The sequence below is a fragment of the Balaenoptera physalus genome (assembly GCF_965194825.1).
Source record: "Balaenoptera physalus genome assembly, chromosome: 7".
In the NCBI taxonomy this organism is placed as follows: Eukaryota; Metazoa; Chordata; class Mammalia; order Artiodactyla; family Balaenopteridae; genus Balaenoptera; species Balaenoptera physalus.
Window position 1 is genome coordinate 58,773,955 of NC_138886.1, and position 27,892 is coordinate 58,801,846.

Genomic DNA, 27,892 nt, shown 5'->3' on the forward strand with positions numbered 1-27,892 from the left:
CAATGTTCCCTATGTCACCAAATTTCAATAAACACTTTCCAGACCCTTCAATAGCATCTGAGAGCATCTTTCCTCCAAACATCTTATGCACCTGGTCTCTAAAACATGACCCACCTGGATTTTTCCCTTATTCTCTAGTTTATCTTTCTCCTTTCCCCCTTGATCTCACCTGCTATACTCATCCTCTATAAATAGGGGGTCCCCAAGGATTGGTTCCTAAACTCTTGGTCTTTGTTTATTCTCTCCTTTGGTGATATTGTCTCTTCTCATTTATAACTTCAAGAGATTAACTTCAGACTACAGCTCTTTTCTCATATCTGGATCCACATATCCAGTTGCTTATTTAGCTTTTCCACTAAGTTATTTAAAGGCAAGTCAAATCCAGTGTGTCCCAAATCAAGCTCATGATTCTCCATTCAACCCAAACAACCCCCCCCTCCCCCTAATGCTTCCTATCTCAATAAATACTACCATCACCCAACTAGGTGCTCATAACAGAGATCTGGGAGTCATCCTTGACATTTTCTTACCTCTTACCCCTGACAAAATAATTAACTTACTCTCATTTATGTCATCTCTCTTAGCATTTCTGGCATCTATCCACTTCTCTCCAATTCCACAGCGACCACCAGAGTATAAGCTGTCATCCTCTCTCACCTTGATCAACTGCACTCCCTTTGATAAACAAAGAGTTCACAGAGCAATCTTTCTTTCTTCACTATTAGTCACAAGTCATAACTATATAAAATCTATCATGTCCATGTAAAATAAGTTACAACATACTCCTATCAATGTCTCTCATAAAATCCTCTGATTTTCAATAAGTTTTAAAAAGGTTCAGCCTCTGACATCTCACCCATCCAAAGACTTAAATTCATGTCCTTCCTGCAAGTAAAACACATTGATTCTCTTAACAGGTATAATCACTTTTCTAAAAACTATTTTGAAACAAAAGTATCTTTTTGTTTTAAAACAAATACAAACAGAAGAATACCAATAAGAAACAAATTCCCAAAGGTTAAAGTATCAACTAAGAGTTTTGCATTTTAAATTATTTCTGATTATTTAGAGAACATCATGTTCCATTTCTAAACCAGCATTTCCTTGTCTCTTTATTACATTGAATAAGCAACAGCAAAGAGGGATATATAAGACATATCTACTTCCTAGGTTAGAAAACAATTAAACACATATTATACTGAGAATACAGAATCATAATTTATCATATTCATGTAAAAGAGTTTTAAAGGAAGCATATTTATGTCTAGATAGAAAATGCCTTTATAACGATACATCCCATGTTAATGCTTACTGGATAAAATTGTAGCCACAGTAAACTATGCATGATATAATACTATAATTTTCTAGGAATTCCTTTCAGTAATAGCACAAAAGACTCATATTTGTTTGCTATATTTTTCCAAGAGCAGAGCTGTCTGAAAGCTATGTCAATAATAATAAAAAACAGCTAACTCTGATTAGGAGCATGCAGGCAACGTTATATCCATATGTGTAAATTTCAAGCCAGGCGTTCATTTCAACCTACTTTTGCTGCCTTACTACTGCTATATTATCAACCAGAAAAATCATAGAACTTGAATTCTTCCAAGTAACTGCCAGACTTGGTCCAAGAAAAGAGAAAAGAAGCCAGTTATGAATTTCATTACTTCCACAATTTTCCTCAAGAGGAACATAATAAGAAAGAACATCAAAAGAAAAAAAAAAAAAAAGAAAAACCTCATAGTATTGAAGGGATCTTGGTAACCAAGCTTCCCACAGAAGTTCCTCTGAAATTAGATAGGATAGGACTGACAAGGATGTTTGAAATGTATTCCAAGGTAAAACAACTTCTTACTGCCTTACCTTTTCCTTTGTTTAGTCTGATTCTAGTGTTATTGTGATTATCGGATTAGTGATTCATTTTAAAAGCCAACTTTTCAGACTTGAAATAGTTCTGTCAAAACATCTCATATTTCAGCACCTGAAGACAAGTGTTCCTGGTTTTGCCAATTCACTACTAGCCTTCTAACTCGGCATCTTCCCTCCCTCTTCCCTCTGCCCTAAGGCAGCTTTGAAGTTTTGAAAGAACTTCATATATTTAGGAAACAGAGTGATCATCCCAAGGCTCTGAATTTGAGTATGAGGAAAAAGTGCTCACCTCTGGAACACCGCGGCGCGAGACTAAAGATGCGTGGGCATATGCCAGGCAGGAAGGGGTGTCAGAACCCTTTGATGGAAATCCACAGTTTCAGAAAGGTACCCAAGCAAAACACAACTAACAATGAAAGTTAATTGCCAGACAGGATTGTCTCCATAATGGATTGCATCTGCACAGTGGTTTACTGTCCAGTGTTAATTAGCCACAGCCAGGTTGGGACTGCTGCCTGATTCCACTGAGATGCATCTCATAAGCAGCAACTCTGTCCACAGGTTAGTGTTATCCTCTTGCGACATGGTGCCCACTGTCGGGGTCTGTCAACAGCACAAACGCCACAAAAAAAGAGGTGCATGAAGAACTGAAATGGCAGTTCTTATGGGATCAAGCAAAAAAGCACTGAGTTTTACTGTTAGCAAGGGATCAGCTTCAATCAATTAATGATTTAATTACCTAGACTAATTAAGATAATGAACAACAGCAAACCTACAATCAATTAGCTTTATCCAAACTTTCTATTTTGAGGATAGAGCCTTAAGGACAACACTCTTTTTCTTAGTTGCTGCAGTAAAATGTGTGGATCTATTACAGAACAAATTAAGGGGATATAATCCTGCACTATTTTAAGCAAAAAATATAAGGTCACCTGAATGATTCTTTGGTGACAGAAGGTTGTGAAAAGGTGTTACCTGGATAGGCAGTGGATATTTAACACTGCATCAGAATTGCAGATTTTAAATGGAATTCGGTCTCTCTAAAGCAAGCAATGGACCAAAGACAGAAATGTGTCCCTTTGGCCACCCTGCTTCCGTGATTTGAGTTACTTCAAAGTAAGCATGTAAGAATAGAAAGCTTTTCAACATCTATGAGAAAATAGCAGTGTTCCCTGATTACACTGTTCTTGGGGAAACTATTCCTTAAATTACTTAGTATAGCCTCAGAAAATTCATAGACTTCATAAGAAAGAACTACGAACAAGAAGCAAGCAGTAAGAAGGAGGGGGCACAACCCTGAAGACAAGAGTAGTCAAAGCTCTAGACATTCTTCCTTTCCACCTTCTAATTTAAGGAATTTAAGGTTTTATGGTCTGATTCCCTAATTCCCTAATAATGGGTGTTCCTCAAAGAGAGAGAGGACCTCATACTATCTTGTTTAATCATGGTCACTATTATAGCATGATCAGTAATTATCATCTAGAATGAAAATTTTTAAGTAACTCTTTCCCAAGGCAAAAAAAAAAACTTGCCATGCAGACCACAGTGTCATAATTGGTCCCACTCACCTCATCCCTCATTAATTGTGATTTTCTCTTTCAGAACAAAGCCAAGTCATAGAGTGGGTTTCCTTGTACAGTGTTTTGTAATTATTAATGCATTATACTTACAGAGTAAATTCAAACTTACCCATGGATGAAAGGTGCTTGGATTTTATACCTTACAGACTAAGCCAGCTCTGCAACAAGCAAGAGAACTGACTGAGTTTCCAAAAGCCTTCTGAGGCACCTCTGAAATGATGAGGGGATCTCAACCCAACATAATGGATGCTCTGTGTGAAATTTACATCTGTTCTTTAATCAGCCAAGCAGTTATTGAGAGCCTACCGAGTGTCAGGCAATGTTCAAATGCTCCTGGAACAGAGAAGAAGGCATCTAGACCCTAATGGGAGGGTATGTGTATACACATACAGGAATACAGGAATCAAAAAGAAAAAAAAAAAAACGTGTCTAGCATTATAAAATAAGTAAGGGGTGTGAAGGGAGCACAGAATAGGGTTCCTTTAAATTCAGTAGAATGGGGCAAATGATGCCTAACAGAATGTGGCATAGCAATCAAGTCTATGGCCTCTGAAGTCAGACTATCCAGGTGTGAATCAGGGCTTTACCACTGTATTATAAACAGCAACTTACTAAGGACAAGATACTTAACCTCTCTAATCTGTGATTTACCCTGTCTTATAGTCAAGGATAATAACAGTTTTTAAAGCACAGGAGTGTTGGAATGATTAAATGAGATAATCCTCATGAAGCACAGTGCATGCACATTTGAACTGCTCAATACATGTCAGCTCTTTCTAGTACCAATACTAGAAAGTTGTTGCTTTGGTTTTTTTTGGGGGGGGGGGCAATAGTGGGCATTATGTGCCCCTAGTAATGAGTTTCTTTGCCACCCTTTGCAGGAAAGCATACCTTTGAAAGTCCTGGCTCTCCCAAATGTCCTTGGGCAAATATGTAAATAGCTCATGGTCATTTGCATTAGAATGTAAGAGCTACATCAAGAGAATATCAACATTAAGTTTCATTTCTTATCATGAATGCGTTTTAAAATCAGAATTCACAATTATTCACGTAAATAGAATCTATTTCAATATTGCGGAGAAGTCTTTTATTAAAAAGACTATTTCTGGGGTACCCTTCTAGTTATTAGATGGCGTGATGCTCCTCTCATGAATTACTGAATAAAGTTAATTAGATCTTAAAAAAAAGACTTTATTTCTTGCAACTTCACTTGTGAAGGACCTTCTAACATGTGGTGCTCACAGAATTATTAGGATCTCCATCAACTGAATAAAACTAGGCTTAGAGTTAAGACAGAACTGAACATTCATCTTGGTAAGCATTTTGATCATCAAAGCACATAGCTTTCAAATAACATTTTTAGTTGGTTCAGGGAAATTTTTAAACCCCCCTGTGTTCTTATGTAATTTATACTTGATGTGAAAATGTCTTTATTTTAATGTAAAATATCTCAGTTGCCCAATTCATAATGATTTTAACGTTGTTTCACTCTTTAACTCAACATAATTGATTAAACTGTTGTTAAATACCATTTTAAAACATTGTAAGAACTCACTACCAATATATATAAGATAATAATATATTTCACCAGCAATATAAAATAATTGTCTTGGTAATTAAGGAAGCTCATTTAGTTCTAGTGCTGGTTTATTCAAACATATAATTACACTATATAACTAACAAGTACTCCTTTTAATGAAATATATAATTATTAAAATATTCCTGAGGGATATAATTGGCATATTATAAATCTACTTCTATCATGACTACTTAAAACCTCAGTAAGTGCACCTTTAAAAAGGTTTAATTAGCATACAGTAACTCTCGCCTTGAAATGAAATTAAATCCTTAAGAGAAACAACTAATTTGAAGCATAATCTTATATTACCTAAATATAATTACTAAACCACGCCAAGTAAAAATAATAAAGAAAACCCTAGAGAGCTGATTTATCAAAAATACAATAATCACATGTTTCCAAGCATTAATTCTCAACCCTGATTGCACAAGAGGACCACCTGGGGAGCTTTTACAAAACCATTAACCCAGGCCCTATCCACAGAAATTGATTCAACTGGTTGGGAGTGGGGCCCAGACATCTGTGTTTTTTGTTATTTTTGAAAGTCCCCAGAACCACTGCACCAGAGACTGATTAAAATTTATTTTTTACCAGTCCGTAAATGTTTATAGCAGCTTTATTCATAATCACTAAATATTTGAAACAACCCAGATGTCCTTCAACTGGTAAATGGATAAACAAACTGTGTATATATACAATGCAATACCACTCAAGCAACAATCTATTGATTCAGGCAACAAACATGGATGAATCTTAAGTGCATTTTGCTAAATGAAAAAAGGTGGAAGCCAAAAGGCTACATAGTGGGGTGGTGTGAAGGAATTTCTGGGGTAAAGCAACTGCTATGCAACTGAAGTGGTGGATATACAACTCTATGCATCTGTCAAAACTCATGGAACTGTATACCATAAAGAATGGATTTTACTGTACATAAATTAAAAAAAATCAACCAGGAAGTAAGGGGGTAGATGGAATGCAGACTGTGACAAATCAATCTAACTGCCTTACAGATGTATCACGTAACTAGACTGAAGGAGATGGGGAAAGAACTGTCCTAAGTACTTTGGGAAAATAGTGTTTTGACTGGATACTGTAAAGCTAAACATAGCCTATAATAACAGCATTTTCTTGTTCTGAATGAAAAAAAAGTCATTACCAAAAAAGATTTATATTTTTGTCATTTCTATAGCAAATATTTTGATTTGCTCTTTATCGATTGTGTGGCTGTATTTAATAATACACAACATAAGATAGTCTTAAAATCTGAAAGGCTTTATAAAAATCTTTCAAGTGTTATTTTAAGCACTGTTTGTCTTTTTATCTTTTTCTTAGGAGGATGCTGGGCAGTATAGGAATGAAAGGCTCCCTGAAAGTGGGAGAGATTGCTTCATGGACCCAGAACAACTGACAGTGAGAAAGGCAAGGGCAAGGTGAGCTGAAAGTGCAGCAGTGCTGGGATAGTCCCAGCAGCAAACAATCAACTTATTTAATCAGATAGCTGATGCTCTAGCTAAGATGCACCTAATTCTACTGTATTGGGTTTATGTTAATAAAATCTGAATATACAAAGACAATACTGATTCCTAAGTATGTCAAAAATGTCAGGGGCTTCCCTGGTGGCGCAGTGGTTGAGAGTCTGCCTGCAGGTGCAGGGGACACGGGTTCGAGCCCTGGCCTGGGAAGATTCCACCTGCTGCGGAGCAACTAGGCCCGTGAGCCACAATTACTGAGCCTGCGCGTCTGGAGCCTGTGTTCCGCAACAAGAGAGGCCGCGACGGTGAGAGGCCCGCGCACCGCGATGAAGAGTGGCCCCCGCTCGCCACAACTGGAGAAAGCCCTCGCACAGAAACGAAGACCCAACACAGCCAAAAATAAATAAATTAATTAATTAATTTAAAAAAAATCTGTATAAAAAAAAGTCAGAATAAATAAATGCATTCTTAGAAACCTATGGGAGTGTGTTTTTTTAATTTAGTTATAAAATAGGATTTGGGAGAATTAAAAGTTAAAGACTTGGGAGGAAAAAAAAAATCATCACAACTCCTCCTACATTAGTAATTGTCCAGTGCCAGAATTTCAGGCTCATACAAACATCTGATTTAAACTCTCATATCTGGTTTGTTTTGGAACTGTGTGCCCATCTCGTCCAGCTAAAACTTTTACCCACTGCCTCAGACTTGGAGGACTACGGCGAGAATGACTAGGGCCTTCCCTGTGAGGTCCTCAGGAACTCAGTAGCAGACTTTGCGTCAGTCAATCTATCAGAATGCTACAGGTAAGAGTATCCTGGTAAATTTACATTGGCCATAATAATGAATGCTTGGCCCTATGTCTACAGCCTAAGGAAACGTGAGCGGATCAGGTACAAAGTGGACCACAAACCTAAAGAGATGGTCTACATAATCCACTTTTTCTTTCCAATTTATTTTGCTTTGTAGGAATGGAAATCTTGTCACTTTAGGAGAGGATTTTTGCACCTGAATCATCACTGTCATCAAGAGCAATCACAGATTTTCCATAGTAACCAGAGTAATCCTGATAAGACCTAAATATAATCATCTTCACCTTCTTACTTGAATAGCTTACCATTTTCCTTTGCTACAGTCCCATTTTTGGGGGTCCTTTCCAGACACTAGTGAGGCTCCCCTGGCTTCAGGGCCTTGGCACAAGCTGTTTTTCTGTTTGTAGGCTCTTACATCCTACCATCGCCAATAGGATCTTAACTTACCATTGCTTCCAGGGAACCTGAATTCCCAACTAGGTTGATTCTCCTCATTATAGATTCTACGTACCAGGTGTCTCTCCTTCTAACCCCTTGTTCCATTTATTCCCCTTGCATTTCCTAGGACAATGCCAGGCAAGCTCCTGCCCTAGGGTCTTTGAACTGGCTCCTGCCTAGAATACTAACCCCCACCATGACTAACTTGCCACCTTCTTTCAAATCTGCTTAACTGTCCCCTTCTCAATGAAGTCTACCTTGACCTGACCACCCAATTTTAAATTGTATCTGAATCCCGCCTCTTACACTTACACACACACACACACACACACACACACACACACACACAGAGTCCTGATTCCTCTACTCTGGCCTCTGCATAACTTTGAGCCTCCTAGAAGGTGACCTTCATGGTGCAGGATTCTGTTGTTGTTTTGGTCACTGAACAGTGTATCCCAGAAACCTGGTATAGGAATATCTCTGGAATGAATGAATTACTTATGGACCATGTAGGCAAAACATTTACAAAGGAAAAAGGGAAGAAGCTCAGACTTCAAGACCTGAACAACATCTGTGAATTACAATGTGCAAGCAAAAAAGGTTTTTGGAAGAAAACAGCTTTGTATAAATAGCTTTGTGTAATGAATTAGAAGGCACTGGCAAATAAGCACAGGAAGGAGAAGCAAATCCTGCAGGTACATCTACTAATTATGAACCCCTAATCATTGCCAGGTACTTAACCCACATTATCACAGTTAAGCCCCATGAAACAAGTGCAGGATAAGGTTCTTATTCCTGTTTTACAGATGAAAAAATCTAAGGTTAGATTAGAAGCTATAGCAAGACATGGGTTCATCTTGCTTACTATCTAATTCCCAGCAACCCACAAAATGCTGGCAGGTAGTAGGTGTAGAATACATATTAACTGAATAAAAAAATTATGCTCAGAGAGGTTAATATACTTCCCCAAGACCACCCATCTAGTAAATAGCAAAAGACAGGATCTAAGCCCACATATTTTTATTTAGAAGCTAATGCCTTTCCACTATACCATATTTCTTCAGACTAAAATTATAAAACATATACAGACCTACAAAAAAGCAGCAGTCCAGACAACTATATACCACAGTAACTCTTCAGGACATTTCAACATAACAGAAGGAAATAGAAAAAATTGATATTCCTGGTGAATGTCACCCAAATAAATGATCAAGCAACAATCACGCTTCATCTGATCTGTTTATTAATGAAGTGGTGCAAGGTTCATTCTAGAAAGAATTCCATCAAAACACATAAAGCAAAAACTTTTAGTACCACATCTTTAGTCTTCCTACAAAGGGAAAGTCATTTTCACAGAAATATCTTATTACCCAGACAGGGCTGTATGAGTAAACTTGTCTGTTTCCACCGAGCTGCTCACTTGGGCAGTGCCCTCCTGAGCACTGGCCTTTGAAATGCTAATTCACTGGCTGAACAACTGTTCGACTGCTCTTTAGCCTTAAACATTCTGAGGCTTCACATTAGGTAGCCAGAGCAGCCCCTGAGAGAAAAAGGAGCTCCAGCAACCACGCTGGCTTGACACCAGGGGATAGATGAAATCAGAAGGAGGGAGTGGGAGCCTCTCTCCCCAGCCTCAGGCGATGAGGGGCCACCTGAGGTCATTAAACCTGGCCTGCTTTAGAATGTACAAAACTGGGGACAGAAGGATTTAAATAAATAATTCATCATCCCCAATTCGCATTCTCCAGACGTATCTATACAATTGCAGATAAAGGACTTTAAATTTGCCCTTCTGCTTTATATTTCAGCGTGAGATACCTGGTAATGGAATCCATTCTCTAATTCACTTTCCAAAAACAGAATCAGCCCAAATGTTTGCTGTTGGTGCTTTGTTAAATTTTCTGCTATTGTTAACCACCGAAAGGGCTGGAAACCGTTGGGACTGAGAAATTTTATTCATTTCAAATTTACAAACTTCTACGGAGACTCTACATAGAGATTGAAAACCTGTGGTCCCACACCAGATCCATCCCAAAGGTGTTTTTCCTTTGGCCTCAGTGTTACTGTTGCTTAATGATTTTTAATTCAAGTAAATATGTGAAAATTCGGGATATTTCACCTATAAATCTGGACTTCAAGCTTCTCTAGGAAAATCAGAAAATCCTGGACATGCATTCCGGAATGGTAAGAAGAGGCTGGGTCGCTGCTTCTCTCATGAAATCCAGCATAAACTTTCCAAAGAGCTGAACTACTGCTTCAATAATGAACTTTACTTGACTGGTCACTATGAGCATTGAATTTGCTACCCCTGGCTGTATTCAAGGTCCAGTTTGGGGACAAGGGCACGGAGGCAGGATCTGAGATGAGTAAATACACTTGCCCCCCGGGGCATGGAATGTGAGAATTTTAGACAAACTAAAATTAGAATTTGTCTATTAAGTCTGTCTCAAAGTGATGTATGGCAACTATGGTAACTGTTAGGAGAGACATAAAAACCATAATGAAGTGCATTAGATGTACCGGCAGAGGAGGGATGGGTGGAAGAGAAATACACAAAGAAGTATCTACTCTTCTGGCTACTTCTCCTCTCTAGCTGTTCCCGTATGACTCATTCAGTACTTACCAAGTTCAATCCATCACCAATTCCTGCACGTTTTTAATCCTCTTAAAAAATTTTTGTATCTGGCCTTTCTTTACCCTATAACCACAGCCACACTTCAGACCATCATGACCCTTATCCTACTTGCTTTTAGAGCAACTCACCCTCAAGTTCATCCTCTACCCAACTGTCAGTGATCTATCAAAAATGCAAGTTGGACCACATCGTTTCCCAGTTTAACATTTTTCACTGCTTCCCTTATTAGGTGGTAATGCTGGGCTGGGTTTGAGAATTAACTGAGGGACATTTTTTAAAAACACCTAAGCTTGGTCCTTACTTTCATATATTTTGATTTAAATGCTCAGTGTGGGGCTTAGACAGCTATATTTTATCCCCAAGTGATTCCAAAGTACAATCAGGTTGAGAATCACTGATCTACCAGGCAAGCTCCAAGCTCCTTAGCTTTGCCTTAGTGCCCTCCGGTATGTTTCTGTCACCACCAACCCTCTTCATGTTCCCTACAAATTCAACAATAACCTTATGCATACGTCTACTACTGCACATACCTCCCTATGCTGTAATTATATCTTTATTGCCTCTCCCACTATTCTGAGAGAAGTGACTTAGCTCAGTCTTCTTGTTACCTATAAGTACCTGGGACACAGCTGGGTCTAAAGAAGAGTGGATGGAGATGGCAGAAAAGATGGAGCTGGAAGAGTAGGTAAGATGTGGAATGGCAAAGCTATGCGGTCAGAAAGGGAGAAGGAGAGAACACTAGCAAAGCTGGGAAAACAGAAAGCACTTCCTGAGCTAAGCAGAATGTTGGTGACTGTGAGTAATGTGTGAAAGCTTCTCTTAGGCCACAAAGAGGAGCCTAGTGGCCTGCGTAAATACACCAAAGGGAAGTGAGCCAATTTATTCCCTGCCCAACGGTGGCGTCAGATCCATTTGTTAAACTGCAAACTCTGTAGAGAAAAGAGATCCCAGAATACAAGCAATTGTTTTATTATAATTATCATAATATCCTTCTTGTTTCCATCTCTCATTCCAAATCAGTACAATTAAAATGCAAAAAGAATTACGTGTTTTGCAATTGTTAAATGATCTTTTTATATCTCTTTGCTGATGTAGTCTTGATTATTTCAGAAACAGTAGCTCTCCACGGTGGTTTCTGCCACTCAGTTCAAATGATTCACGCGGTGGGCCTCTCATACTTTCCCTTGAGATTTTATTCCATAGTCAAATAGACTTAACCATTACTCATCATCCTTTGTATTCAGCCAAGATTTTTGTTTAATCTAATTAGTCCTCCTTCTTCATTCAACTCTAAACAACATCCATCCTTATGAGAATATAGTTATGCCCTTCCTACTTTTTCAGAAACTTGTGCCTTCTACTAGCTGCCAGGACAAACTGGCAGTAGTTGGTAATTTAAATTTTCCCATGTGAGTCAGGGATTCCAATTGCAATCAATTGCAAACCGCCCCCTCTTCATGCCCAATGAAGGTCTTTCCTTTTGGTGACATTGTGAATCCATAAGCGTTATTTCTGAGCATTGCTGCTGGGTCAATGGTGCTTTCTTGTTAGAGTTTTATTTTGCTTTCGATTTATGAGCACTGAGATGGTACAGAGGACATCTATACCAGAAGTACCCATGATGTGATCAAATTCACCATGATGTTTCTGCTTTTGCTTGCCTCTATGAAACCAATATCAGACTTCAATATCCATGATTACAAACCTGTTTCTTTACAGACTCTGTTACAACATTCCCATCAAACGTAACACTTCCCGGCACTTTTTTCTCCATATTTAAGACGTTCATAGCTCCAAATGTCAGGCTCACGGTGCAATGAAAACTATCCCACAGCTAATAAATTATTCATTTGTCAGGAGTTTGCAATTTGAAGTGGCACTAACAGCCAAGTACCTGAAGCACCCCCCAAAGACGTAAAGCACAGTAACATGCAAAGCTTCTTCCACATAAATGCTAAAGGTTAAGTGCTATTAAACTTCTCTGTTTATCAAGAGATGCGCTCCTTGAACTTATTTATTCTAATTAATCTGCTCCCAATAAACATTACTAACAAAGCACCGTGCGAAAAGAGGCTAATCAAATGCATCTCTTTCCCCTAACTAATCTCACCAGGTTAAAACAAGGCCTTCTGCATATAAACATTCGTCATTCCCCACCATCTGGGGAGAACTTGTGAGTAAGGTCAAAAGTAGGGGTCATCAAGCCATGACCCTCAGCCCAAAGCTGGCTCATTGTAAGGGTTTGTAAATAAAGTTTTATTGGAACATCACCACTCCCAAGTGTTTATGTGTTGTCTGTGGCTGTCTTCTTGTTATAACGCAGAGTTGGAGGGTTGTTACAGAGACTGTGTGGCTCACAAAGTCAAAAATGTTTACTATGTGGTCCTTTACAAAAATCATTTGCCAACCTCTGGTTGAAAGGCATGCAAAATGTGGAAAGATTTCAGAATTTTAGAACTAGGTAGGGCTTTAACTGCTGTATATCAACCTGTTCATCTACCCAAGCGAGGACTGCCTTTAAATGCTTGTTATCTAGAATGTCATCTGTGGTACAGAGCCAGAAGAGAAGAAAGAATAAAGCAACGACAGGTCCAAGGTGGCTCTCAAGCTGGTAGGTGCTTCATTTTGATGACAATAATCACCATGTGTTCCAGTTATCTATTGCTGTGTTTCACACCACCTCAAAGCTTGCTTAAGGCAAACATTTCTCTGCACAGGATTCTGCCTTGCAGGCTTCAGCTGGGCAGTTCTCCTCTTCTCCCTTCAGGTCACTCCCGTGACGTGCCATCATCAGGAGGCTGGGCTCCAGCTGGGAAGCCAAGATGGCTTCATTCACACATCGGGCACTTCACCTGGAAGGCTACAAAATGTGTGAGCTGTCTGGGCATTTCTTTCTCTCCACAGGGTCCCTCCAGCAAGACAGCTGGGCATCTTTCTATGATGACTCCAGGTGCCACAGAGTTGGAGTAGAAGCTCCCAGACGTCTAAGGATTGGGCCCAGGACAAGTGCAGCATCACTTCAGCAGCTTTCCATTGGTCAAAGCACCTCAAGGAACCAGCCCAGATTCAAGGGGAGGAGAATCCGACTCCACCTTCAGAGGAGCTATATAATAGTTTGGCTGTGATTTCCAATCTACCAGAACATGACTAAGAGGACTGATGGTCACATCATGATTATGGTGATAAAATCTTGAAGGCAGACCTTACTGCCGACAATTTCAAATCAAACTGATGGATAAGAGCAACAAGGCAGCCTAATGAAATATGAAAATCATTTTGTAATAAAACACTAGTTGCACAGAATGCAAAAATTTACAAATTGATAGTATTTTCTTCTTTTTTTTAAAAATTGAAACACGACAAAAGCCTTTCTAAAAGTCATTCAATGCTTCTCTAATTCTTACACAATGTATCAACTGTGGATATGGTATAATCTTTCTTCTGTGATTCTGAAGCCTCACTCTGCTATTAATGAAGTTCCAGCACAACTACAATGGAAATGGACCTCTGGCACCTGCCATGGTGGTGGCATCGCTTTGGCCCTTTGTCCAGGTTTCTGGCCACTATGCATTTTGAGCTCTTGTGCCTGCTCTTTTGAACTGTTCTGCCTCTTCCCTGGACAAGGAGTCAAGAGAGCTGAGTTCTAGGGCCTTCTCCATCACCTACTCACCTTTTTGCTCCAGGCAGGTCATCTGCTCTGACCCTTGGTTTCTTTTATCTGGCAAGTGCAGATGATAAAATATATCCTCCCTACTCCTAGAGTATTCAGGAACAAGTTAGATTAAAGATATAAAATGTTTAAAAATTATACAGGGGAAGGTATTATCATGATCATTGCTATGAGATAAAATTGGATTTTATTGCTAAAATAAAGTAAAATAAAATAAAAAATAATATATTAAAATTAATATACTATTAAATACATTGTTGATATAATAACAATGGCTAAGATTTATTTAGTGCTTACTATGTGTGTTGATATAATAACAATGGCTAAGATTTAGTTAGTGCTTACTATGTGTGAGGCATACTTCTAAGCACCTTACATTGGTTAATAGTTAATCTTCCCCTGTGTCCACATGTCCGTTCTCTACATCTGCGTCTCTATCCCTGCCCTGGAAGTAGGTTCATCTGTACCATTTTTCTAGATTCCACATATATGAGTTAATATAGGATATTTGTTTTCCTCTTTCTGACTTACTTCACTCTGTATGACAGACTCTAGGTCCATCCACATCTCTACAAATGACCCAGTTTTAACTATCCTTTTTATGGCTGAGTAATATTCCATTGTATGTATGTACCACATCTTCTTTATCCATTCATCTGTCATTGGACATGGAGGGGATACATGTATACATATAGCTGATTCACTTCATTGTACAGCAGAAACTAACACAACATTGTAAAGCAATTATACTCCAGTAAAAAAAAAAAGATAGTTAATCTTTACAGCAACCCTACAATTATCATGCCAGACAACAAAACTGAGACATAAAGAAATTAGGAAATCTGTTTCTGGTTATACAGATATTAAACAGAAATATGATTTAGCTTTATCAATTTGCATAGCTGATTTTAAGAACTTACGAAAGGCTTATCGTATTTCTGATAAAATTTCCCCCTTTTGTTAGAAGGGCAGAATCTCCCTCTTCTAATCTCTGTACCAGCATTCTGTACCAGAGCTTACACATTGTCAGTGTTCTTAACCATGGGTGCCTTTGCCCCCCAGGGGACATTTAGCAATGTCTGAAGACATTTTGGTTGTCACAACTGGGGGCTAGAGTGTTACTGGGTATAAGCCAGGGATGTTGCTACACGTCCTACAATACTCAGGGCGGTCCCCATAGAACACAAAGAATTACCCAGCCCAAAATGTCAATAGTGTTAAGCTTGACAAACCCTGGGCTACACTGATGGCATAAACATAGTAAGGAGAGATTTCACTGAGTTCAGCCTGTAAGTTATAATAGTAATCTATGATATGGATGCTTTTTTGTTATGTTTTGTTTATTGCTGCTCAAAGGTATATATTGCTTCATTCCTTGAACCGAAAATCATCTCAATAGGTGAAAATGCTAGATAATTGATTTCTATGTATACCTCAGGCATTATGGTTTATACAGTGGGATAAAGATGAACCTTTATTGAATACCTGCCATGCATCAGGCACTCACAGCACTTTACATATAGGATTTCACTTGAATCTCACAGCAACTTGTAAAAGCTATAAGCATCCCCAAAGAGTCAGAAGAATTTAAGCCAAATCTGGTTGCTAACCCCATGTACTATTTTAGAGAAAACACATTTAAGTTATGGTTTAATAATCCTTATGTTATTTATTACCCTACAACCCCACTGGGCTTAAAACTAAGTCCAAATATGTTAAATCACATAAGCAATAGTTTTTCCTCCAAATAAAAGAGGTTTACCAGGAAAGAGTTTATTAAAATTATTTCATCTATATAGAGAATATACCTTCCATATAGGAATCACTTAGGAATCCTACTGCTATAATCTTGACTAAATGGAAGCATACAGAGGAAAGCCCTATTCAAGCTCCCTTCTTCTCTACAAATGTATGTTGGCCATCGCCTTCCAGTTACAGCTCTGCATTTCATTTGTACCCTCCTTAGTCCTCTCCAGCTATGGATATTGGTGAAATGAAGTGTAGACTTAATTATATGTTGCCAATGCAGAAATATCATCTACTTTAAAAGAAAAGCAAAACTGTCCAGGCTAAAGAGCTAAAAGCAGATATTTTTGCTTTTGTTAACCAAAGCCTGTAGTGTTCAAAGCCTATATTGGATGGTACAAAGGAAATTTCAGTCAAGCTGTTTAGAAAATGAATTGAAAACCTGATCAGAGATTGTACCAACCCTTCAATGAACTATTTGAGAAAGAAATATTTATTTTGTCCCAGTAGAGGAGAGTGGTGCCCACCTCAAGTTTCATAGGTAGATATCCCAAGAATATATCTGTTTCCCTACCTACTGGCTGAGCAATCGAACTCTTTCCAAGGCCTACAGGGCCACATGGTCTAGCCCCTTCCTGCTCTCTTAGCTATGTCTTCCCACTCACTGTGCTTCAGTCTCCTAGGCCTTATTTTGTCCTTGGAACACACTAGTCTTCTTTCCTTAAGGCTTTTGTGAATCACTGTTCTATCCACCTGGATGCACTGAACTCCACTTCTTCATGGCGGGTGCTGTCCCATCACTCAGCTTAAGTGTTGCGTCTCACTAAGCAACACCTTCCTTGATATAAAATGAAGGAATGCCCTGTCCCCTCCGCTAACATCCCCCCGTACTCTCACAGAACATCACCTTGTTTTGTTATCTCTGCAGCATTCATAACTATCAAAGTCACACTGTTCATTTATCTTTTGTCCATAACCTTGTCTTGCTGCATGTTTCTTCCCCCCCCCCGCCCAGCCCCACTCCAACTAGAATGGAAATTCTGTGGTAACACGAATCAGGATCTGGCTTGTTTGGGGCACACAGTAGGCATTTACTGAATGAAATAGTACTTTTAAATTAAATGTTGTGATTTAAATTTACTTTTAAAGGATACATATGGACATTAAAGAGGTGTTCTTTGTATCAACCTGAAATCACTACAGCTGAAAGCAATGAATGCCTTCCCTGCTCTTTTTTATAATATTAACACCTTTATTAACAGGTGGTTGCAGTTTGTTAACTTTTTTGAAAAATCAAGTTGTAAACTTTTGTTACCAATTAAAATGAGGTTCTTAAAAAACTTGACCAGATATAAAACAATTTAAAAATCTTTAAAGGTGTATTGAGAAAAAGCAGGCTTTTATTTTTTTAAACACGTTTGTCATTACCAAAAAGATCTGTCTTTAGGCAAAAAAACATTTAAAAATCCCATGCTGCATAAATAATACAGATAGTTCCAGTGATCTGGTCAATGGGCAAAAAGCAGCACCTAAGGTCTGCCCTTTTTAATGGTAAACAAACAACAGCAATTTATTTTTCTCTCACTCCTTTATAAGCAACTTGAATATAGCAAAAACAACAACTAAGAAAGAAAAGAAAAACTACTGGAATGTATTAAGTTTAATTGGCTCATTATACTTCCTGTGCTTATAGCTCAAAAGTAATGTATTGTGTGCTATTTTTTAATCTGAAGATATAAGTACTTAGTGTATTTTAATGTCTCATTTAATAAATGTAGTATAAAACAATTATCACAACACTACGTTGTGATTATGCAAAATCCATCACACATTGTAGAGTGAATTTAAAACTTACATTGGAGAACAGAAACTAAATTGAAATACCCATTCTAGTAAGGTTTTAAACTTCATTCACATTTTTAAACTGATTCTGGATTCCACATTTTTTTTTTTTACAAATATATTAACATAAAGGTAAGTTTAAAAAATTTACCTGAACAAACAAAAAGAGAAATCATAAGAATGAGCAGTGATATACTTTTGGAAAAAAATAATGACACGTTAAAAATAAAGAATTACGTGTCCCTCATTAGCTTGGCTTTCTCTTTCACTCAGAATTATAATAATCTGTAGGTGGTTCAGGTTTTAGGAGACTGTAGCTCAATAAAAGTCAACTAACATTATTTCTTAAGTTTCAAGGCAGTCTGGCCTTCCTAACCTCCACCACTCTTCTCCCCTGTTCCCCATCTTTTCCTTAACATTCAACTAGACCCTTAAAAGATCTCAAGGCCACTCTGGCTGGCCTGGCTTCAAAGGATTTCTCTACCCTGCTACCACACAGATGTTTTTTTACATCTCTTTCTGTCACTCCCCCAGTTGTCCTTAGAATAAAAACCAAGATCTTGAACAAGTTCTAAAGCCTTGCATTAGATGGTCCTGCTTATTTGTCTACCCTTATTTGACTACTTCCTCCTTCTCAGCATCTGCGATCCAGTCACATCCATTCTTTCAGTCACCAGGATACCCTAGGTTATCCCTGTCTTGCGGTATAAGAGCATGTTCTTTCTTGAACCTTAACACCTCTTTCAGGTGTAGTTTAGTTAGTGTCTATTCATCCATCAGGTGCTAGCTCAAAAATCATTCCCTCAGAGCTATACATGTGATCTAACTTAATAGAACTACACCTTTACAAAAATATATTGATGTAAAAGCTAGTAAAATCTGTAGTTAGTTAATAGTATCATACTAATATTGATTTCCTGAGGTTGATAATGTACTGTTGTTACATACTATATCACTACTGGGGAAATATGGGTGAAAGGTACTTGGGAAATTCCTGTACAATTTTTACTTCTTCCAAGTCTAAACTTATTTCACAATAAACAAGAAGTAAATTGCTCCTTCATAACACTTTTTATTACTCTTCTGAATAGTTGAGACACTAACCTCCCTATTTTCTTCCCTCAAAACATTTACCACAGTTAGAAAGTATGAATGTTTTGAGATTAATGTTAAATATTTGTCTATCTCACTAGAGTTTACGCCCTCTAGGGGCAGGGATCATATCTCTTTATTTCACCATTGTATATCCAGTAGTTACCTCAATGCTTGACACAGGAAATGTGTCCAATAAACACTTATTAGAGGGAGTATTAAATACACAAATGTGTCAATCAGTCAATGCCCTTTGGAGGCATAACTGCATATATAATGATACATATTTACATTTTTAAAAGATACTGCTCAAATCATAAAGTTAATGGGATCATCAATGTCCACAGAGATCTAAACATGGATGCTTCTAATTTGGAAATGATGCAAGTTGATGAGAAAAAAGCAAAAGAGCGACTAACATTTAGTGAATATTTAATCCTATTATTCAAAACGCTTTGCGAGTTCTCTAATCCTTATGATAACCATATCAAGTGTGTGCCATTTTCCATCTTCATTTTACAGATGAGAGGCACATAGAGATTTGTAACTTGCACATGGTCAGAACACCTATACTGCAGAGGCAGGATCTGAACACGGGTACAAGTCCATATTCTTAAGCGCTACTTCCTGCCTGGAGATAAAATGTGAGAATATTGCTTGAGAGAGTTCTGAAAAGTGAGCTATGAATTCTGAAAGTAGATTACAAGTTGGTGTGGGACCACACTTTTTTAAATCTTTATATCCCTACCATTATGCACAAAGCTTTCCACGTAGCAGGGACACATGATCACACACACACACACACACTGGTTACTGGTTTCACGAATGAATAAATAAATCTAAAGCAAACTGAGGAAAAGAGAAAAAGCAAAATTATAAGTAAGAGAATTGGTTTCCACCCAATCACTAGTACTTTTCTCTTTGATTCTTTATTTCAAGTTGGACACTGGTTGGGGGTTTTCTGAATTTACTGAAGCAGGACAACATGGGCAGAAGAGTGTGGGCTCCCAAACAAATCAAACTTACTTGAAATGAATCAGGTAAATAGCAGCTACGTGAGGAAAATTAAAGAAACTAAGAATATGATGGGAAAGAAGTGAGGAAAATTAAAGAAACTAAGAATATGATGGGAAAGAAATGAGGAAATCATAGAACAGTATAATCAAATATCACCAGGCTATTAGCAATAACAAGAAGTAATTCACAAATATTTCAGATATTGTTCTATCCTTCAAGCTTAGGGCCCTCATCGCAAACAGAGATCAGAGATAACAAATATATCATACTTCGGTTTTTTTTAGAAAAAGCAAGTCCCTCTACACACAAGAAAATGCTTTGAAGTGTACACATTTGTTGATTATGTGACATATCCTTAACCTTACTAGATAGGTACAGCTCTGCTGGAAGCAATTAATTCAGAAAGCTACAGAAAACTCTGCAATGGGACCAAAGGATCAGTGAAATAGCTGGAATATTTTTCTTGCTGTAGACAGCTGGATTCTGCTAATTTAGCTACTTTAAAGTGAGGGGAGGAAGGAGGAGGGAGCAGTAAGGTTTTTATTTTGCCACACCTCTGTAAATTCAGAGAAAAGGAAAACAAGGAAGGCATTGATAAGCATGGAAAAATGAACTGGGTTTCTTCCTGCTCTCCTCAATGAGCACATCTATTCTAACTGGCCTGAAGGAAGCAGAACACTTTTCTTTCAGGTGACATATACCAAAGAGAATCTAACCAGAGAGCTGGATTAAGCAGCAGTTTACCTTTTATTTTTAAATAGCTTTACTGGAATATGATTCACACACATACAGATCACCCATTTAAAGTGTCCAATTCAACAGTATTTAGTATGTTTATACCCAATTAGTACCATCACCCCAATCTAATTTTAGAACATTTCATTTTCATCATCCCAAGCAATTTACCTTTTAAAAGTTGATTGAATGGTCTGTGATCTAAGTACGTACATACATACATGAATACATACATCATAGATACCTAAATACCCACAATGTAAAAAAAAAAAAACTAAAGGACATTTTTGATGATCTATGAATGTTCTCATTGTGAAATGGCCCTGTCTGCTGGGAGGAATGCATTTTGATGACATAAGAAAGACAGTCTTTCCATTCCTAACTTCATTCTGGAGGTCTAACTTCTTGACAGGCTGCTTCTTGGAAGTGATTTCCGCAGAATGCAGAAGGAATCACTTGCCCCGCCCTTCAATCTAATCATTTTCCTTTTCTTTAATTTTGTTTTCTGAAGAATAATTTCGGGCCATATCAAAAGCCACTCACCTTCTTCCTTACCATGCTTACCTCCACCTCCAGCCTTCTGGACCAGTGTCCCATATATTTCTGTATGTGCTTACAGTAAATATCTATAGCTCCTCCCTCAGAGCAGCTCAAGAAAATTCACTACAGGAAGCAACAAAACAGGAAGATGGAAACACTTTCCATTATCCATTAGACCCAAGCAAAATTAATTTTAAATTGGTTATTTCCTAAGCTTGAAAAAGCAGATATGCTTCCTATTATTCCCTCTTGATCTTCAGTTTAATTCCTGGGACAAGAGTTTATAAGAATCTCCTATGTATAGAACTTTTTATAGGGAAGCAAGCTGGGGACTTTAACACGCTGCAGGAAAATATGGTTTATCAACTGTCCAAATTTTGATGATCTGTATCAAATTAAATAATTTTAGCACAGTACCTAAACAAAAGTACTCAATAAAAATGTTAGCTGAACGTTTTTGAATAATGATAGACAACATTTATGAAATATCTACCATGTGTTATCTGCTGATCTGTGTTTTACATTAACTCATTTATTCCTCATAAAACCCAAGAGTAGGCCCTACACTACACCATCACCATCATCACTCGTCACCCACATTTAAGATAGGAAAACTCAGAGAAAGAGCATGCGGCATCATGCTTCAGATTACAAAAAGACAGCCAGAATTTAAAACCAGACTCTGGTTTCAGAGCTTACTTTATTAACCATTACCCTATGCTGCCCACCAGAAAACAAGTAAGGAAAAAATGGTTAACTTACAACATTGATGTCAGTCTGTTCTCTAATGCCAAAGAAATAAAGAAGTTCCATTGGATCGAGTGATATACTACCAGAGGGGGAATAAAAGAAACCTAATTGCTTTCACATAGGGCAGAAATACAGTGAGTAGATGGGGACTACAGTGAGGTTCCTTAACAATAAGGATGGAAAATGGGGGTGTGTTCACCATCTGAGACAGAAAAATGGCAAAAAGCAACAGAAAAAGGATGAACTAAACCATTTTAGGAATTCAACTATCAAGAGCTGTGTTTATAATGAAGATCCAGTAAACACTCAGGTCCAATGACAGTGGCCAAAAAGCATAAACTCAGGTCTAGAATGTAAGTGATTTCATCATAGTGAAACCAGTTTGATAAAAGAATGTACTAACAGCAGATTCTTGGCCTGTATTTAGTTTAAAAAAAAAAGAAAAAGGACTGGTAAATAGCAAACTAAAGCTACAAAAAATTACCAGAAACTATTACGAAAACTCAGTCAAAAGAAAAATATTTACCCCAGGATTATATTAATATAATACAACCTAAATTCATCTAGAATTTGCATGCACAGCATCACTGAATTGACCTCAGTCAAACCACTATGGAAAACTGGTTAGCTTGGCACCAGGAAGGGCTACTCTTAGTGCTCAAACTGAGGTCACACTTAACTCTTCCCCGGGACCACAGCTCTACCATGTGTATGTGCATTCAAGAACCAACGAGCGACATCATTTCGAGCACTCCAGACTTAGGAACAAAAAGAAATAGGATCCATGCACACATCTAGCCTTTTGAAATAATAGTGGAGATCGGTAGGGCACTTTAAATGGGCAATGGCAAAGACTATAATTTTCTGCTAAAGGGATATTATCACAATTTTTCAACCTGGGTTTGAACCAAGGCTCGTGAGAGCTCTTCCACTTAATGCAACATCACACCAGCACTTTTCTGTGGTGTTCCACACAGCAGATTATAAGCCTGACTCCTCAGCTCTTCAGAGTTAATCGTTTCAAAAGGCAGCGAGCTGAACACACTAAGTTAACATGGCACCCTAGAGTGGCTTCTTTCCACTCCCCACCTGCATATCATCCTCTTCTTCAAAAGAGAGCAACATTAAAAAAAAATTATTCCCATAGTTCTTGAGTGGCTCTGACAAGCTACTATTAAAGTTTGAAACATAACTCCTGATCTATTGTATGAATACAAAATATAGTTAGGTAAAAGAAAAAAAAAAAATATATATATATATATGGCTAAATGTGCTAATGAAAGTATAGGGAAACCAATCAGTGACCCAGTTGATACAAGCCTGAGAAATATCATCTTTCTATGATGGTGAAGAAATTAAATTTTTCTTCAGTGCTACTTGTATCTTGATTTTTTTCAGGGTTTTAAGAGAAGTTAATAGCACAATTTAATGGGTTACAATCTAAATCCTATTTTATCAATTGTTCTTTAAACATTCTCAGTGGCTAAAATTATATCTCAGACTCTACCATGAATATCCCCCAGTAGATTACTAAGGGATGTTCTTTCTTCTTTTAAAATGTACCTAAAAAAATATGGCTAATTTTTCCTCTTTCCCCAGGAATGCTCAGGTTACATATGCTATTCAGCAATGCCAAATGAATCTGTTAAAGGGAAAATATCCTAAAGTAAGGTTGAGGAGATAGGGCAAAACCAAACAAAATTAATTTGGCAAAGAAGAAGCCTCTCCCTCTTTGTAGCTGCAAAGGGAAAAGTGAGAGAGAATGAATTCTTTTCCAGGTTACATCTTGAGGTTGAAAACTGGTATCACGTAAATATACAACATGGTAAATATCTTAATTTAACTAACAATTGCTAATTCACTCAGGCCTTTGTTATTTCTTGCTTAAGACTCTATTGGATAAGAAATGGATGAAAGAGTAGAAGAGAAAGACAGAGAAGGGGAGGAGCAAGAGGAGGAGCAGGTGATGATCATTTATAGTCTAGATTGTTTTTAAAACATAATTTTAAATTTCAGGGCTTCCCTGGTGGCGCAGTGGTTGAGAGCCCGCCTGCCAATGCAGGGGGCATGGGTTCGAGCCCTGGTCTGGGAAGATCTCACATGCCACAGAGCAACTAAGCCCATGCGCCACAACTCCTGAGCCTTCGCACCGTAACTACTGAAGCCTACGCACGTAGAGCCCATGCTCTGCAACAAGAGAAGCCACCGCAACGAGAAGCCCACGCACCGCAACGAAGAGTAGCCCCCGCTCACCGCAACTAGAGAAAGCCCGCACGCAGCAACGAAGACCCAAAGCAGCCAAAAATAAATACAAATAAAATAAATAAATTTATTTTTTAAAAAACACACATAATTTAAAATTTTAAAAGTACTTGTTCCTCAATGCTTGATATCTGTCTGCCACTATCCACCAGAGAATTAAGCAAAAGCAAAGCTTCTCAGTAAAAGAATATGCTTACTCATCTGGAAGGATAACTTCATGAATATATGATAATTAGGTCTAATAACTTTAAGAAAATCCCTAACTGAGATCTGATATTAAAGTCAGGTCCCACAGCCTTAATATGCTTTTGCCGAAAGCTAACAATTGTAAAACAACTTACTTTTTCACTCTAGCCAAAACTGAAAAATAAAGCCATATGCCTGATTTCTTTAAAACACTAAATTTAGATTTTAACTTTAAAATACATTTTGACATAAACGGCTTTTAACACAAGCATCTTTCATTTGGGTCTTTTCCCAGTTAATTATTTGCTGGCATTGTACTCGAAATTCCTTGGCTTCACCTTAAACCAACACTCCCAAGTGCTAATTAGGAGACTATATACATTATTAACCAGAAAATGTTGTGCTTAAAACATGCACGTTCCATATGTATCCTATTATTATCAGTATTCCTTTCACTCCTGGAAAGCTCTCTTTAAAAAACAGAGCCCTATTTAAACAAAGAAATTGGCTGCTATTGAGGAAATTCTTGTTGAAATGCAGTTAACAGGTAAGGGCCAACATGACACAGGATCCTTGTCTTTGAAACATCTTTAACATGAATCAAATTTAATCTCACTGAAATAGTCAGTGGAGGGAAAAGTTAATGACTGCTGATGTTACACATGTTAATAGTACCAAGGGGACTCCCGAAGAGAATGGCCGACTCTCATATAAGTTAAACCACTACCGGGGACCAGACATGTTGGTAACTACAAGCCAGAGACATGCCTTTTTCCAGTACTGCCTCTTCCAAAAAATCCAGAGGACAGATGGGAAAAGAAACGTATGTAAACAAGGTAGGCCTAATGATTTCCTAATTACAAAGGAGATGTGATCTTCTCATTAATTGGCAAGCTAATTGACCACAATCTCAGTTTCACAAATTGAGTCCAATAATCCAAACTCTGGGGTCTGTACTCCACAGAACTCTCCTCACACTTCCACACCCTTCATCCAGACACAAAGTTGTCAGTTCTGCTTGATTTGTTTGAATACTGTACTCCACGACAGCTGTCGGAAACGGTACATTAGAACAGCTGCTGTGACAGCTACAAGGGCTTGGAAGTTTAATTGGGCTCAATGTGACATTGCACATTTTTCTAAACATAGAAATATCCACAAAACTAAAGAAATTTCTAACGGGTCTGAGCAATATTTACTTATTGGCACCACCAACTGGTTAATCCCAGTTTGCGTTGTATCATTGGTCTCATAATACCTTTTGCTACTGGGCTGGTAACAGTATCAAAAAAAGAAAGAAAAAAAAAAAAAAGAAAGAAAGGCAAACCAGTAGGAGCAGTTCGATGCACAAGAAAAAGGGCATTAAGACAGAGAGGAAACGGTAAGCAAGTCATGTCAATAATCTCTTTGAAAGGCTGGCTGGTAGCCAAGGAGGATCCCACAGTGTCTCAGGATTTACTTCCAAAGGAAACATATTCAGAGGCCCTGAGCGTGGTGCCAGCTGCAAACAAAACCACTCGTTACAGCCCCCTAGAGAAGGGGAGAACGGCTTACTCTCAGCATCCGCGTGGAGAAAGACGGCAAGCAGCAGCAGCAGCGGCCTGGCTACGCGCACCATCCTGCAGCCCGGCACCAGCGCCCACGGGCGGCCTGGAGTCACTGCCTCGGAAGCCGCAGCGAGCCGGACCGATGTGAACTTTCAGCTGGAACGCTTTCAGAGCCTGTGAAGGGACAGGTAAAGAAAAGAAAGGGAAGAAAACACAAAGACGCTTAGACTCTTCACTCTTCTCCCCTTGTCCCATCACAACCACCACGAGAGATGCAAAACACTGTCAATACGCCATACGTTGTAACCAGGACACCTTTGTATTAGGAAGCAAACAACCTGGTTTGTGAAACGGGGCTACCCAAGCTGATCTTGTTCCCATGGTCAGGCCATCCTGAAGCCAACCACTCTGGATTTCACTCTCTGCTCATGCCACCTTCTGGGCAACGTTCTATGAGAAGAACCTGTCACTTCTTATGAAATATTACATGACTACATCGGTGGAAGAGAGTCCATCAGTGCTACAAGTAAGATTTAAGAGAAGCTCCACCGTGCAGGATAAAAGTCTATTATTGGCAGAATAATGGAAGTTGCTTTCCTGGCACTAGGTGAAATGACAGTGCTAATTCAACTTCTCCAGCTAAACGGTAGAGGTTAGAATTTTTTACACCAGCACATTTGGCTTCTTCCCTAAAGACACATTACATTTGAGTCTAGTTTGGCTTCAATAAGTCAAAACAATAGCTAGCAAAAGCCACTTTGACTTACAGGATTTTTATATGCCTCCTGGGCAACAGCTTAGTTTTCTCAATTTTCTAAGTAAAATCAATAAGCCACAGCCTGTTTTTAGAGAGCCTAGTGCATGCAAGATATCAGAGTTGCTACTCAGCACCAAGTGTCGCAAGATAACAAAAATGAGTCAGATTCCATCCTCTGTGCCTTTCCAGTTTAGGAGGGAAAATAAGACAGGCACATTGGATGACTAGTACAAGTTAATATCTGATTAGTGCCAGGAAGGAAAGCCAGATAATGCCATGAAATACAGGATCAGGAATGACATCATGGAAAAAGCGGTGTCTCCAACTGGGCCTTGGAGTACAGGCAGAATTTTACCAAAAGAAAGGAAAGGCATTCCAGGAATTCTACGCAAAGGCAGGGCAGTGAAAAAGGAACTTTGGCAAAGGTGAGTTGCCTGGTTGGCCTGAAGCAGGGCTTCCCAAGTATCTATACGCATCAGAACCACCAGGAAGACTTGTAACTGGGCACGCACCCACCAGAGTTTGTGATTCAGTAGGTCTGTGGTGGGGGTCCAAGAACTTGCATTTCTAACAAGTTTCTGAGTGATGCTGATGCAGCTGGTCCGGGGTCCACAATGAGGCTACTGGGTTGGTGTGATGGATCCATTAGGAAACCACAAGAAGATGAGGCAAAAGAAAATGTCTCATGCTTTAGGTGTACTTCCTTATTAGAGTTTTTGGCTCTCTGCTATTTTTACCGTACTGTTTCATTTAAATTTCCAACATGCTAACTTCGTTTGTGCGATTGAAATAAAATTGCAGTATATTAAAAAAAAAAAAAAAAAAAAGAAAATGGCTCAGGCTTAAAAAAATAATAGGTCATGGAGAGCCTTGGATGCCAACCTAAGTCAACCAGGCTTTTTTCAGCAAACCACAAAGGGAGCAATTTAATGTTTTGGAGCAGAAGAACAATATAGAATGAAGCTTTGAAAAGATTAACTGACAGCTGAATGTGGGATGATTTACAGAACACTATTATCAAGAGTCACAGGTAAGAAGTAACACAGACCATAAGAGTGATGGTGGTCCTGGTGGGAATGGAAAAGAATGGAAGTGATGACTGACTGTCTCCAAGCAACAATCTGAAGTATGGCTCTTCGGGTGATAAATGATAGTTCCTACAGAACCTTCAATAAATCCAGCACATTTTATACAGAATAGGCTCTTAATAAAGAGAGAAAGAAAGGGCATATTTAATGTTACTGCTTCCTCTGTCATTGTGAGCAGAACTTGAGAATGACAATCAGAATTTGTTTGCCAATGAAACAGTATACCTCTAAGCTTTGCATATAGGAATATCTGAAACACATAAAATTCTTGACACAAG

General features: G+C 38.4%; 1 protein-coding gene across 5 annotated transcripts in view; it reads right to left on the reverse strand.

The window, feature by feature from the left end:
* The window catches only part of PTPRD (protein tyrosine phosphatase receptor type D), a 2,148,784-nt gene that overhangs the window by 390,320 nt on the left and 1,730,572 nt on the right, over positions 1-27,892 (reverse strand). For 4 of the 5 annotated variants that reach the window (XM_082470803.1, XM_082470804.1, XM_082470805.1 and 1 more), the window contains one exon: positions 25,777-25,943. In XM_082470803.1, the coding sequence (XP_082326929.1) occupies positions 25,777-25,840 (64 nt within the window). In that variant the 5' untranslated portion in view covers positions 25,841-25,943. Of the gene's footprint in view, positions 1-25,776; positions 25,944-27,892 lie in introns of those variants that run through there. The other variant, XM_082470802.1, reaches the window with a different exon arrangement.